General features: G+C 39.2%; 1 protein-coding gene across 6 annotated transcripts in view; it reads right to left on the bottom strand.

The window, feature by feature from the left end:
* The window catches only part of LOC123753816 (homeobox protein abdominal-B-like), a 96953-nt gene that overhangs the window by 57574 nt on the left and 22567 nt on the right, over positions 1-16812 (bottom strand). For 3 of the 6 annotated variants that reach the window (XM_069312208.1, XM_069312204.1, XM_069312217.1), the window contains one exon: positions 4950-4982. The exons of the other annotated variants lie outside the window; for them this stretch is intronic. In XM_069312208.1, the coding sequence (XP_069168309.1) occupies positions 4950-4982 (33 nt within the window). The remainder of the gene's footprint in view (positions 1-4949; positions 4983-16812) is intronic. 6 annotated transcript variants of the gene reach the window in all.

Raw genomic sequence — 16812 nt, 5'->3', positions numbered from 1 at the left:
TTTCTAATGACGGACGGCAGGTACGCAGACCAGGCTCGCAAGGCAGGCGGGCAGGAACACAGTCATCTTGGCAGGCAAGTACGCGAGCACGACCCTCTCCTAGGAATACCTCCCAGTTTATCTACTTTCAAATTCCCATCAGAATCGAATATAAATCTAGTTATCATGTCTTCCCCTATTCACCATCTCCTCCATTGTGGTGGGACCCCAACCCGTCCTTCTAAGATTTCCCAACACCAAGAAACTGTTATACTAAAGTGCACTTATCCTAACCAACCCGAGGATTCAAAACAGAAAACGGGAGAGTATGTCAATTTTGCGAACCTCTACCCTTTTCTAGCAAGACAATTTCTGGCCTTAGGTAGAGTATACGTCAAAATGCGACGTTCTATTAGGATGACAGGTTAGAGATCAAGGTCGTCAGTGGGTCAGGCCCCCGAGCTGAGGGTGTCTTAGGGTGACCATGAGTGTGTTTGGCAGGCTGTCAATAAACGTGACTTAGGGTGTTTACCCTTAGGTTGATAAGTGTCACCTTAGAGTATCAAAGAGTGTGTCCCAGGTTGTCGATGAGTGGGAGTCGGATAGGGTGTCATTGAGTGTTTCTTGGGGTGTCAATGAGTGTGTGCATAGCAGGGGTGTCAATAAGCATGTGTGTGTCAGGGAGGGAGATGGTCGAGGAGCTGGTCTGGCTCAGTGGGGGGTTGAGGACGACCACAAGCATGAAGTTCTTGCTTGCTACCAGCAAAAAAAAAAAAAATAATAAAAGTATTATCTCGTTTTCTTTTATTTTTTTCACACACGTTAATTGCGAAATTTTGCAGCTCTATTTCCTCGTGGTAATTGATTAGCGAGTCAGGGGTTATTCTCGAATATATACCAGATGTTTATATACATATTTTCTTCTGTAATACAGAGATCATTGCCCTATCTTCCCTGTTTTAGGTTTCTCGCAAACTCTATTAAATAGGCTATTTTATATACTAATTTCGTTTCGTTCCTTTCAATGCGATTATTTGTTTATAATCTGGCTGCACTTTGCAAGCTGCGACTTGAGATGGATCTCATTTTTTTCTTATAATAATATCGGCCACCTTATGTGTGAATATCTGTGTGGAAGCACTTTCCGATTCACGGCTCGTCGCTTGGCTTTGGTTATGCCATCGTAGTGTCCTGCTGTGTGTGGGGGCGGGGGAAAGGGGTGAGAGGAGGGAATGTGGGTTGTATTGGCCAGCAGTACACGGGATGGCGTAGAGCGTGGAATGATAATGGCGTAATGGGTTCCGGCATGCATTCGTGTGCTCCTCTGCTGCTCGCATTTCGCCGCATAACTTGCTATTTTTTGCAGCTCTACCATTGACATTTATGACGATATTTTAATTGCAAATGAGTCGTAAGCCAGAGCCATAAAACCATCATTAAGAGCCGTGTCCTAACTTGTCCGTCGGTACGTAATAGAGCATAATTGAATCCCGTTACCGCCCCGTGCCCCGCCCCGTTCACCGGACACTGAAGTATTACCGCTTAATTAACCTCAAAAGTCCTTGTAGGTATAATGACATAATTATATTACGAATGATAAAAATACCAGTACAGTACTAGTCTCAGCCTCCAGGTCTTGCATACCATCGTTCCCAAATCTGGTGCAGATTACGTACGATATAAATAAGTGGAGGAGGCTAAAGGTATTAATAACAGTAGCATCACTCTTGTGTGCTACCAACTCCTACGGTGCGGCCACTAGTGACTGACGGATGGGCGGTGGGTGGTGGCTGGCAACACTGGACTTATCGCCTTTATGTTTAGCTTCCTGCCTCGGGGCCCTCCTGACGCTGGCTTCCGCTTCCAGTCCCTTAATGCGAAAACTGGTTTCTGTTCCCTTTTTTTTTCTGTCATCATACCTTCGCGCTCTCACACTTGACGAGTCCCGCGATCACCACTCTCGGCTGGGGTAAAAAATTCTCTCATCTATAAATCAGTGTAAGGTCTTGAGGCGTTCTGTGGACCACCTCTCTTTCTGACCAGGAGTTCGGACACATGTTAGGGCCAGAAGAACAGTTGGTCCTGGAATCGTAACTCAGACCCCTCGGAAACAGAATCGAGGCCGTGACATGCCCAGCTCCTCTGTGAATATTCCTAATTTCGGCATCATTCTCCTACATTCATTTCGTCGATATTCTCCTGGAAAAGGGAGTAAGGGAGGGAGGATGGACTATGGGATGAGGGGGAAAGGCAGATTTCATTATTTTCCTTTCCCTTTTGTTGGCCAGCCGCAAGGCTTTTGTTAGTGTAGTTTATGAAGGACTGTGTGTGTGTGTGTACATTTGCGTGTGAGTACTTGCGTGTATGCGTGCTGATTGGTCCCTGTGTGGAGTTGGGGACACTTACACAGGGATAAAGAAATCAATAAAGCCAACGAATTTTGCATTTTTTTGTTCAGTACAAGCTGTTATCAATAGTGAAATTACCAACTTACTCTTTGCCCCGAGTGCTTACTCTAAGATCCGAATTAACATGACAGCTTATTCTACAGCCCAAATGAACATACCAGCTTACTCTAAATAATGCGTGATCATGTTAGCTTACTCTACAACCCAAATAATCATACCATCTTGTTCTATGGTGCAATAGTGCACTCATCAATGAAAATTATAACCCACTATTTTTTTAATACAAGAGGAAACGTAGACTGTATATTTCTATCCCAATCCGGAATCCTCTTCAGCAGTGAAAAGTGTTGGGATCAAATTATATAGTCCTTCGTTTCCTCGTGCTTTCAAAATAGTGAGTTAATATTTTCATACACACACCTCGCTGGCTAAGTGGACAGCACTTGAGAGTCGTAGTCCTAATGGCTCGGGTTCGATTCCCAGCGGAGGCGGAAATAAATTGGCAGATTTTCTTTCACCCTGATATCCCCGTTCACCTAGCAGTAAATAGGTACCTGGGAGTTAGACAGCTGCTTTAGGCTTATATTTACTTTAGGTTTGTATTATTTTTATATCAAGTTCAAAGCATATTTTACTCCTATCCCTAATGAGTGTGTCCTATGCATTGTATATTATATATAATATAATAAAGCCTTATTTACGTATAAGGTAGCAGACACGTTAATAAGTATTCGTGCCCAATGACGTTAACCTATAATATTAATTGAATCTCATTTCTCTGTTAACCGAATATTTTAATGAAATGCCGTTTCTCTCCAGAGTGAGCGAACACGTGGAGGTATTACCAGGCATAACACGCGAACTTTGGCCGGCGACAGTGGTCACAACTGCAGCTTGTGTGGGGAATGCGATCAATAACCCCAGGATCATTAAGGACATTTATACAACTGCAGATAGTTATACAGACTAAGCTGTAACGTACCGACATGGTTTACTGAACAGGATTTATTATATGCTAATATCCTGATAATTTTAAACTTTATGTTCAATTTGTATGAATAACATTGACTGAATTTGCTAGTTGTATTTTGCTGTATTTAAATCTTTATCGTTTTATATAACTGTGTTTATACATAGTTCTTATTTACTTTCCTCCGTTCCTTAGGGAGATATTTAGTGTAACTTTGGGAAGTAATTAGTTTACTGATCTGCTTTTTGATCTTAAAAAAAATTAATCTCATAAACAAAGATTTTTTAAGAGGACACTAAAGTATCCACAAACAAACATACTGAAATATTATTTATGTAATTGTCATTATTATCTTATTGAATACTGTTTTAATTACATGAAATTGAGCTGAGATGTGATTAGGTGATGTGAGCGCAAGCACACACACACACACACACACACACACACACACACACACACACACACACACACACACACACACACACACACACACACACACACACACACACACACACTGCAGGGGTCTCGCGGCAGAGAGTGAACAGCGCTCGGGGGTCGTGGTCCGGTTTCGAATCCCGGCCGAGGCGAACACAAGTTGGCAGTTCCTTTAACCCTAATTCCCTGTTCACCTAGCAGAAAATGGGTACCTGTGAGTTAGACAGCTACTGTAGGCTGCTTTCCTGTGGATGTGTGTGTTCGTGTGTTAGAGAGAAAAATATGTAGTAGACATAATAGAGGAGAAAATAAATTAGTTAGAAAGGCGGGGTCCTAGAGCTAAATAGCTCGATTCTGCAGACAAAAATAGTAAATACTAATAGTATAAATACACACACACACATACACTCACTAAAATTAATAATAATAATAATAATAATAATAATAATAATAATAATAATAATAATAATAATAATAATAATAATAATAAAAACGTTGACAGTCCTTAACCTATACAATAACAACAATGAACAGAAACCCAGTTTCAGCCATGCGGCAAAAAACCTCTACCAAAAGCAGTTGCTGCCTCACTGCCCATGATCGAAGTGGCCTTTGAGCGAGAGGCAGATAGACAGGCAGATACAAGCAGGCAAACAAATAGGCAAAACAGAGCAGTAAACCAGCAGACAGGAAGCAGACAAAATAAGATAAAATACAGAAAGAGACAGACAGAAAATAATTTGCAGTTATTCTTAGACTTAGTCTTCTATGTAACTCCAATTAATGTTAATTAGAAAAGTCATATATCAAATAACTCTTTGAATAGCCGGAAGGAGTGTGTGTGCTCAGTTAAGACACCCGAGTAATATAACAGGAAGTGATTGAAATTGTTTGTAAGAAGCTTTCAGACTTGATAGATTTGTTCAACCATTTTTTACGAATTCTCAGGAAAAGATTTGATGTGGATTAAACTGCTCAGCACAAATAGATTCGAAAGAGAGAGATGATAACAGTTAAACAACAATTAGGAAAATAAAAATGAATGAAGATTAAGACAGAAATAGGAGAGCTAGGTGAGGGAGAATGGAGGGAAGGAGAGGTAGGTGGGAGAGGATAACTGTGCGAGGAGCTGAAGGAGGAGCCGCTTGGGACTTTACCTGCGTGGGAGACTGGGAAGGGCGGCCGGTGCGCTGCAAGAGAGCCAAGTGTAGGTCATTTGCAACTGCTGACGAGGCATCATCCAACCTATTCTCTTTTATATACTTTTTTGTGAGAGGGGGGGAGGAGTTTTTGTCTCTTGAATTTTAACCATTCTTAATGGGGAAAAGGAGAGGAGTTTATACACATAAGGTGGGTAATTTTGAGGGATATTTTCATATATTGATGTTTCATTATGCTTTCGGGAGATGACTTTTCCTGTTGTAGATTATAAAGGGAATTTTAATTTTATAACTGTATTAACAGTCTCTCTCAAGGAGTGTCTGGTATATTGTAATATATATTTTGTATTTATTAACTATAAACTATATCTAGCTTAACAAAAATTAAAGACAATAGTATAGTATATATATATATATATATATATATATATATATATATATATATATTATATATATATATATATAAATATTTATATACATATATATATATATATTTATATATATATATATATACACAAATATATAATCTTACATAGGCTTAAGCCATTACTTCCTGATAATGAAGTAAAGAAAAACATAAAATAATTAAAATTCATATATATATATATATATATATATATATATATATATATATATATATTATATATATATATATATATATATATATATATATGTATAGCATCTTAAAATCTACGTCCAACAAACCGAGAAGGGCACATTCATTTATAAATAATAAAAGAAGTATCCAACATTAGATACATTATTGCAATATTTATAACAAATAACAAGACATAAGAGTGTTTGTCAATGTACAGCTTTGATCATTTAGGAACGAGTTGCATCATATAATATTTACAATTAAAATATATATTAAGTAAGCTTTCTTGAGCTTTGTATGGCAATTAAAACGACTTAGATAAACAAAAAGCCAACTCATGTTTAATACCATCCTCACCCCTCTCTGAACCGTAACCACCTCAACATCACCCCAGTCACCTACCACTCAACCCTTCTCCCCCTCTGTACCGTAATCACCTAAATAACACCCCCCCCCCTCCTGCTCCTCTCCATTCTCCCCTCTTACGTGCGGGTAGCAGACGATGGTCACTTTCATTATTACAGTAATTATCCCTATTATTATTTATTAATTATCATTCTTCATTCACGTCACTAGTAAGACTATATTCCGAACTTTGAATGATAGAAATGCAATATTTCTGTACACTAAAGACTCAATACTTCTATCCATATCCAGTAGTTTGCAATATTTTATAGTTTTAAGTGAATGTTTAGGTGGTCAGCCTGTTGCAAAAAATGCGATCTATAATTTTGCGCATTTCGTGTGATAAGAGCGGCGAAATTGTTCTATTCGTGCAAAGCAAACACCAGTCTGCCTTGGCACATAACGATTATTTATTATTATTATTATTATTATTATTATATTATTATTATTATTTATTATTATTATTATTATTACATTTATTTCTAATACTATTAATATTAATATTAGTTGTAGTAGTAGTAATTGTAACTGTTGACATCTAAGTTTATAATAAAGAAATTGACAACGTTTAATTTTAGAGAGAGAGAGAGAGAGAGAGAGGAGGAGAGAGAGAGAGAGAGAGAGAGAGAGAGAGAGAGAGAGAGAGAGAGAGAGAGAGAGAGAGAGAGAGAGAGAGAGAGAGAGAGAGAGAGAGAGAGAGAGGGAGGAGAGAGAGAGAGAGAGAGAGAGAGAGAGAGAGAGAGAGAGAGAGAGAGAGAGAGAGAGAGAGAGAGAGAGAGAGAGAGAGAGAGAGAGAGAGAGAGAGAGAAGGGGTGGGGGGGTAAAGTGGGGCTCGGTGCGCCAGGCAGCTCACTCCACGCCTGCTCTGCATGCCTGTCGCGGCAGGCTTGCATGCTGCTGTCAGCCAGTAGTTTTGTTTCTTTGCTCTTCAGTTCACATGTCAACAACACACGCTAAACTAAACGTAATCATGGAATGGAAGAAGAACGCGTAAGTGAAGCAGGAGAAGTATGAGAAAGAGAAGAAAAACAAGAGGTACAAAACTAACAGGATGAGGAAGACGTGAAGAAGTATGATAAGAAAAAGAAGGAGCATCATAAGAAATAAAAGGAAGAGACAGAGAGTGTTCCCACCAACTTGGGTTCCGGCCAAGGAAAGGAAAGTTTAGAAGAAATAGATTGTAGGTTCGATCCACCCACTTGAAAGGTTCGAACTGCTTGAGTCCTGGAATATTTTTACAAGAAGAAAACAAATAAACTCTTAAGCTTGCGGGGCAGTCAAGGGTTCGACGTAAAATAGTTGCCAAACTTTTTTGTGTGTGTAGCGTTGTGTGAGTTTTTCTGTGTTTGTTTGTATGAGTGAATATGAAATTGTGTGCTCAGTGATATACACCAAGGAGCAGGTACACTTTTCGGTGTATATATATATATTCCTGTGTATTCTAGATGTAACTTGGAAACAATACAACACAACAGAGATGAAAATAATACTCAAGAGGGGAGAAAAATGTAATAAAATAATAGAATTCAATAATAATAATAATAATAATAATAATAATAATAATAATAATAATAATAATAATAATAATAAAAATAATAATAATAATATTCAACTATACTGACACTAAGAGACAAGGCACACTGATCTTATCAGAGGTGATTACTTTCCGAGCAGTTCTACTGAGTTGCAGAGTTAAAACTTATCAGATCAATACGTGACACATGTCTGTGGACACGGTTACATGATATATTAACTTAGCGAAATATAATTGTTATTATTAATCTAATAATGTATTTAACAATTATTATTTACAATGCACTCCTGAGGGACAATGTAACTGTGTTAATAATGGTTACTTCTGAGTCCAAATATACACTACCAGAAGTAATAGTTGGGACACTAACGTGTCACACAGTTGTAGTACTCCCATGGGTACTAGGTGTAGTACTCATAGGTGTGCTTCAGGTGTAGTAGAAGTAATGTTAGTGAAAGGTGGAAGTTGTGGCTAGCAATCCTCTTTTACTATTATTTTCAACAATCTTGGAGCAACGAATGCTGAACCTGCCACTGCATCTATGTCACACACACAGCTCTGGGAAGAGCGTCGATCATGCTCAACACACAGCACATGGAGCAGAGCTGACCTCGACGAGATCTCCATCATATCACTCAGTAACAAGCCACGTCCCTGGGACTGTAATTCCTTAATGATGTCAAAGTTTCCAGCTAGGATTATCTCTGCTGACTCGCTACACCTTTATAAGCATCATTCATTCTCAAGATGTTTTTTTCCTCGGAAGCATGTTGGCATTTCTAAAATTAACGTTCCTTTTCCCCTTAAACAAACCTTCCTAACCGGAATAAATCAATTAGGTCTTATTGTAGGTAGGATGGTGCTCGTATTCACTGCCACACGGGACAGTTTACCATACTCAAGGTGGAAAGACCTTTCATATGAAAATATCTGCATAAAATGCTGATGATGTTAACTGAATGAGTGATTAACTTGTTACTTACAAAATTCGTCAGTAACGAATGATTGTTTCGAACGTAAGAGTATAGGTGAGGTTAAACATACAGGTTAAGGGTAAACATGCTTGAATTCCTTCACAATTTAACGTAAAGCAACATTTCACAGCCAATACTTTCTAAGCCCGGTCTCTTGATTTACCACTCCGTACAAAATACAATCTCCTAACCTGACCAGAAACGTACGATAGCACGACTGACCGAATCACGCACACCTCATCTACTGGGAGTCCCATGTTTTAATCTCATCACAGCATATATGTTACAATTATACATCAGGTTATATTCAGCAACATATATTTCACACATTTTAAATGTGTTTCATAGCATCTCATGTCAACCCGTCCTCCCAACCATGGGGTCTCATTTTGACGTAATGGTCCTCAACAAACAACTTATACACCATTATGAAAAGCAGCGGTTCACATGTATCCAGGTTTTATATGCATTGGTAGGTTAGGACAGGTTAGGTTAGATTAGGTTAGGTTAGGATGTCGGATTTTGTATTTTGTGGCAAATCGGAGAACAGGATGTTCAGATAGGCTTACGTGTAATTACAAGTGAATTATTAGCATAACTAACAATATTTGCCAGAGCAAATTGCTTGACAGTGGATTTGTTGATCTTGCCTGTTGTTGAGAGGATAAAGAGGAGTAGGTGAGAGAGGGAGGAAGAGCAGAGGAAAAAAAGAGGCAGATGAAAAGGAATGGTAGATGGGTAGAATTTATAAATTGATTATTATATATTATAATGATGCCAATTATTATTATTGTAATTATAATCCATATTAAATGATAGTTATTATAATATTATTAGTGTTTATTATTATTATTGTTATTATTATTATTATTATTATTATTATTAGTATCATTATTATTATTATTATTATTATTATTATCATTATTATTATTATTATTATTATTATTATTATTATTATTATATTTTTTTTCATTCTGGTTAATATTATTTTCTCCACATAGCATTTAAACTTTTTCTAATGGTCTCATTGTAGTTGGTATTACAATATTATTAATAATAATGTTATTATTACTTTTTCTATTATTTTCATTATTATAAGTATTATTATTATTATTAAAATTATTATACATATCACTGGATATTGGTATTATGTGTTATAACTTCATTCACTGACATATGTGCTTTTCTAGTACACTGACACCGCTACTTCTCCGCGTCCTCTACTATCCTTTACTCCTGTTTCTTGCACACTCTCATCCTTCAGTTCTCACTATCCCTTTATTGTCTAGTCTCCCTTACTCCCTAATCTTATCATATCATCCCAAAACCTCCCACCCCTTCTTCCCCTCCCATTCGCCCCTTCCCCACATCCCTGCCCACAGACTCCCACTCGTCTTACCCTCATTCCCCTCATTTCCCCTTACTAACCAACCTTACCTTTCTTACCCCTCCCCTCACCTGCTATCTAACACACTCCACTCTACTCTCCCGCCACTCGCCTCCTCCCTAAGCTACCCCCACTCTTCTGCTGCTTATCCTTCTCCAACCTACTTCCCCAATCCTGTTGCCTAGCCCTCCACACACCTCCACCCTGATATCCCCCCCCATGTTATCTACCCCCTCTTCTCCTCTCCACCCTTTTTCATCAATACCACTCCCTAATTCTAGATGAGCTTTAATTCTATTGAACCAGTGTAACCTAATAAGGTACAGACTAAGTATGTATAATAAATAGAAGCTCCATACATGTATGTATGTATGCATGTATGTATGCATGTATGTATGCATATAATACATGCATGTAAGCTATACTGTATACATGTATGTACTACATATTGTATACATGCGTGTACTGTATACTGTATACATGTACGTACTACATAATGTGTACATGTATGTACTACATAATGTTTACTTGCATGCACTGTATACATGCATGAACTGTATACATTCAGTACTGTATGTATTTCGTTTTGGCAGCAAGAAAGTAACCAAAACAGACATTCAAACAATGCCAAACAGACCTTAAGAAACCGAAATTAATATCTTATAAATTTCAATCATATCCAGCTCTCATTACTACATATATATGTGAAATTTTTTACACTTTTACGTAACTGTACAAAATCTTCAGCTTTACATAAACAGCCAAGAATAAGTAAAATAAACAATAATTAAAAACGATAGTAATAATAATAATAATAATAATAATAAGGTAATATTTTATTATCATAACACGATATTATTTCATTTAATATTATTAATTATTACTACAACTAGTTCAGAGGAGTTATACTTCATTCTTCCCTTCACAGACGTAATTATATAACCCGCGATATTATATATTATGCGTGCAAGAAGACCGTAATTTTCCTCAAAATGAGTTGGTTTCATTGTTAACGTGCACACACACACACACACACACACACACACACACACATATATATATATATATATATATATATATATATATATATATATATATATATATATATATATATATATATATATATTTATATATATATATATATATATATATATATAACCGAAAGCACAGCTGATCTAGGCGTATACGAATACGCAAATAATAATAATAAAAACAATAATAATAATAATAATAGTAATAATACATTTTTAATAATATATGTTTTTAATATATGCAGTATTAGCAATAGTAGTAGTAGTAATTAATTATCTTCAATAATTACTGCGTAAAAAATATTGCACAAGAGAAGCCCAGATGCGCACCGCAACAGTTAATTTTAAATAGGTCAATAGTATCATCAGAAAAAAAACAAGTACAAACAAGACTATGAAAAGCCTAGCTTAAACTATCAAGCCACTATATACACAGAAGGATATATACACTCTATAGAACACATACAGAAAGACTCGCAGTCGAGCGGATAGCGCTCGAGATTAGGAGTCAATTTATCCGGGTTCGATTCACAACTGAGACAAACAAATGGGCAATTTTCGTTCACGTGATCCCTCTGTTCACCTAAAAGTAAATAGGGACCTTAGAGTTAAATGCTGCGGAATGCATCTTATGAATGTATGTCTGTGAGTATCTTAAGAAAATGTATGTTGTAGATATGATAGAGAAAAACTGATCGAGAGTCAGTACATTAGGCAACTGACGGTTAGAAAGGCTTACACTCATACAGACACACTAATACGTATACATATACAGACACCAAAGAGCCGAAGCTCAATCCCCGCAAGCACAACTAGGTGAGTACTAATGGGTAGTACTAATTTGATATAATTTCTATCCATATTTTGTTAATTTTAATCTTTTTATAAATGTATATTATTAAAAATGTTAAATTTAAAATTTTCTGTAGCGCCAGTTACTGTACGCTATTTGAAAATATAATTAAAATCGGATGAAGACTGACGAAGGTTTTATTGATTAAAATTGATTTTATAACATAAATTGAAAATCAATAATATATTATTGATTTAATTTTATTCATTAAAACTTTGATACAAATCAATAAAAAGTGCTTTGAGATTTGAATTTTACCTCGAAAAATGCAAAGTAAAAAATCCTCAACAATATTACTTAATCTGATACGAATAATTTTGTATATTACTGTCCAACAACTTGAACTAATTTAATCTGCCAATGTGTTATGTTTTCAGAGAACAAAAATTAAGACATGAGATGACAACTCCTCAGCATCGACAGTATCGTGAGCGATGTCATCGTTCACAATAATTAAACCAACTTCAGAGTTGACTAATGCTCTCATTAACAAAGTTCAAAGTGAAACTAAAGGTCTCATGCTATACAAAACACAATTTGACAACATTCTGAAGATACAACTGAGAACGACATCTGAACACGAATATATAGACATTCTAACCCATCCAGAGCAAACATGAAGGGGAAAAGAAATTCAGGAGAAAGTCCTAAGCGATTTTGACTGTACAGCACTTTGAGGGGATCAAGATAAGCATTTGGGATGGAAAGGAGGGAAGAAATGGTGCCCAACCACTTGAACGTTCGGGGATTGAACGCTGACCTGCATGAAACAAGACCCCTCGTTCTACCGTCCAGCTAACGTGGTTGGGCAGAGCAATCATGAGTACATATATAATACGCATTCATTCATTAGCTTCCTTAACGATTCAACATAGTGAGGAAACAGGGACGAGTAAACATTAATATGATGACCACGCATCACTCCAGCAACCATGACACTAGTGACCTCCTTCCATTACTAGGTGGGTGACATGTCGTAGGTCACTGAGGTGCAGCTGCCGAGGTCATACACGCTTAAGGAAGGATGAGTGAGGTGGGGAGGGTGTCAAGATTTCATGATATACAGCTGTTGATGACATAATCGCTGAGACGTCAGTGTTCTGCTTTGATGTACAGCACTTTAGGACTTACAACCGTCACTCACACGTTGATCTGGCGCTCATGCATACAGGCGTGCACACGCGTTTCTACACACACACACTTGGCAATGAAAATGCCCCCTTTCACCTCACCTCTCTTCTCTAATATTCGCCCTCTTCCATTCTTTCTTAGTCACGACCTGATAAAAGGTCAAGGGCATACCAAAATGTCATCGCACACGTATCTATTTGCTCGACGACCTCAAATCTGAGTTCTTTTACACTTTTCGGAGCATTTGTAGCAACCGAGGAAATAACCAAGAATAGCAATAACAACAGCACATTAAAGGCTTTGCGTCCGAGAGGCACTTAGGTCTAGCCAAGCTAAAACAATTTGTGCATATCACCCTTCTGCGAAACACATTCGTGCAATACAAAAAATACATCATCTCCTGTTAAGAGGTCAAGGCATATGTAAATTTACTTTGGAGAGTGGGATGTGGTTATCGATCATGATCTGCAAGACAGGAAGTGGGTCAATGGAACATGGGGAACCAGTTCTGAGCGATAGACTCTCACTCTTTCTGTCTCTATCTTTTAGTGTCTCTGTTTGTTTCTCTCTCTATCTCTGGAAAATCATGACATAATGCCCTCCCTCCCTCCCTCCCCCATCCCCCACCATATCTCTCTCTCTCTCTCTCTCTCTCTCTCTCTCTCTCTCTCTCTCTCTCTCTCTCTCTCTCTCTCTCTCTCTCTCTCTCTCTCTCTCTCTCTCTCTCTGGCCGTCGCGCACACCCTCTCGTTAGTTCCCATCCCAATGCATGAGGAGTCGAGTTACGCCGGGCTGAGCACCTGTGATAACTCGGTGATTAATGGGCGGGAGAGGGGGGAAAGAGTAGTAACTAAGTATAGAAGATATCACTCCGGGCAGACGAACGCACAACAAACAAGCACTCCGCAGGCGGCCATCAACGCAGCAAAGAGGAAAGGGGAATAGAGAGGGTCATGGAGGATGGAGTGAGGAGGAGCGACGTAAAAGAGAAGGTAGGCAGACGACAGAATAGATGAGGTTGAATTAGTGAAGGAGAAGAAGAGTGAGAGAGAGAGAGAGAGAGAGAGAGAGAGAGAGAGAGAGAGAGAGAGAGAGAGAGAGAGAGAGAGAGAGAGAGAGAGAGAAAGTGGAGTTGAAGAAGAAAATGAAGAGTGTGAAGAAAATACACAAATACGAAAGAATTAGGAGAGAAAAGAAAACAAGGGGCAGTAGGAGAAAAATATTAGGGCAAGGTAGAGATAAGCAGGAGAATAGCAATAAGGAGGTCAAGGGGAGAGAGAAAAGAGAGAATAAAGATGAAGACGAAATGAGGAGGGACGAGGACAAGGATAGTGAGAGGGGGTACCAACTCGAGGCCGTGGAGAGGAAGTTCCAGCTCCTAGTTCCCCTGCAACTCGGAGCTGGCTGGTGGCTGGTGCTCTGAGAGAAGAGATGTGACGGAAAAGTGCAATAGAGCAACGGAAGCTGGGTCGCCTCATGACCTGTGATAACATCTAGAGTCCGCAGGAAGGGAGGAAGAGGAGGGAAGATAAGTAGGAAGAGCAGGCTAAGGACAAACCGACGAGGATGAAAAAGAGAAAAAAAGAGGAGCAGGCTGGGCTAAGGAATGACGTAGAATAATGACGTGCAGTCATTGTCAGTCGCACAAGTACACACGCACACAAGTGTGTACACGAACATAAACACACGGACCACAAGCTATAGAAAACGGCAAATACCTTAGTTAACCCATCTACATCACCTCCCTCCTTCGTCTCCAAAAGTTATTCCTTCACTCCATCTACATACCCGCCTCTCATGCTACCAGTATCCATCCCTCCCATCAAAAACACCGCTCCCCGGCCACCCATCTTCCTATGTTGTCCAGAACGCTTGTTTTGTGGGAAGCAATTACTCCCTAAAACCAGCCCGAAGGTCGAAGCGTGGATTTAGTCACGGCCAAGGTTACTGCTACCAACCGCAGGGCGGGTATTATGGTACACTGTGTAGCACAGGTAAGATCACACACGTCCGCCTCTTTATTTTGCGTACTCACCTAGTTGTACTCATCTAGTTGTGCTTGCGGGGGTTGAGCTTTGGCTCTTTGGTCCCGCTTCTCAACTGTCAATCAACTGGTGTACAGATTTTTGAGTCTACTGGGTTTTATCATGTTTACATTTGAAACTGTGTATGGAGTCAGCCTCCACCACATCACTTCCTAATGCACTCCATTTGTCAACCACTCCTCTTACTGTGTGTGTGTGTGTGTGTGTGTGTGTGTGTGTGTGTGTGTGTGTGTGTGTGTGTGTGTGTGTGTGTGTGTGTGTGTGTGTGTGCGTGCGAGGACTTCACGGGTCCAGATACATGGTTATGCCTTTGCATACATTGATATTTCGCTCCACCCGCATATATAAACAGTGATAATTATCTCATAAGAATTCTTAATTCCCTACTAGTGCTAACGACGACAAAGAAATAGAGCATAATCACGCAAGTGTAACTTCAAAACAAAACAAAACAAAACAAGCGAAGCCAGTGTAGTCTGACATGCTCAGGTGCCAAGGGAGAAAAACGAGGCACTGAAACAAACGCGCTAACTCATTAAGCGCCTTGCCCCAAGAACTTGGCTCGAACGGGATCACACTTTAGTGAATTAAACGTGAAATAAGTTGTCACTGTGCAGGTCAGAGCCAGCATCCGACAGTTGGGAGATGATCCGGGCGCCGGGCATCACAACCAACCGGAATCCATTCCCAACTTTCCTTTCTCCATCAATTCCCCTTCGTCCTCCCCCTCCCTCCTCTCTCCGTCTGCCCTCTCGGGTCCCCCCGCTCCATCACCTCTGCCTCCCTCCCATCCCTCCCATCCCCCCTCACGCACAGCATCGGTATTTGTTTACTTGTTCTCGTGCCACGACGTGAGATAAAACATTGCTTGACTTGGGTGGACTTTCCTTACTAGTTGTCACGGCGATGCTGCGATGCGTCGCCTTGCTCTCTCTCTCTCTCTCTCTCTCTCTCTCTCTCTCTCTCTCTCTCTCTCTCTCTCTCTCTCTCTCTCTCTCTCTCTCTCTCTCTCTCTCTCTCGCTCACACACAAACACTCCACCAATATTGCTCGGTGGACAACGAAACTGCCACGTCCCCGTGAACCTGCCAGTGTTGTTCACGCTTGTCAGCACCCAGTCATCACTCCTCCCCCTCCTTACACACACACACACAAACACACACACACACACACACACACACACACACACACACACACACACACACACACACACACACACACACACACACACACACACACTTGGCGGGATCCAAGAGTCAATGCTCGATCCTGTAGACACAACTAGGTGAGTACACACACACACACACATTACTATGTGGAATAACTAGGTGAGTACACACACAAACATACACAATGGGCCTCGCAGCCGAGTGGACAGCGCTCGGGAGTCGTATTCCTAAGAGCCCCGGGCTCGATTCCCGATCTAGGCGGTAAAAATGAGCAGTTTCTCTCACCCTGATGAACCTGTTCACCTAACAGAAAATAGTTACCTGAGAGTTAAACAGAAGCTACGGGCTGCTTCCTGGGGATGAGTGTGTGTGAGTGTGTGCGCGTGTGTTAGAGAGAAATATATCTAGTAGATATAATAGATACTTTCCCCAGTGTTTATGTTATTCGCTCTTGAGGAGATGCGGCGGTTACTCATTTCCGGCTTTATGATGACGTCACACCTCTATTGAGAACGGGAAGACAGAATTCATATTCTAGTTCTCCGTTTTCTTTTCTTCTTTTCCCTGTTTCTGTCTAATATAAATATATACATATGCATGTTTTTCCATTTAACTTTATGCATATATAACCCCTTTTAGGTTAATATATATAAATATATATATATATATATATATATATATATATATATATATATATATATATATATATATATATATATATAACGCCTCCAGT

Source organism: Procambarus clarkii, chromosome 7, assembly GCF_040958095.1.
Source record: "Procambarus clarkii isolate CNS0578487 chromosome 7, FALCON_Pclarkii_2.0, whole genome shotgun sequence".
Lineage (NCBI taxonomy): Eukaryota > Metazoa > Arthropoda > Malacostraca > Decapoda > Cambaridae > Procambarus > Procambarus clarkii.
The sequence above is the reverse complement of the archived record's forward strand: the minus strand, read 5'-3'. Positions and strand labels throughout refer to the sequence as shown.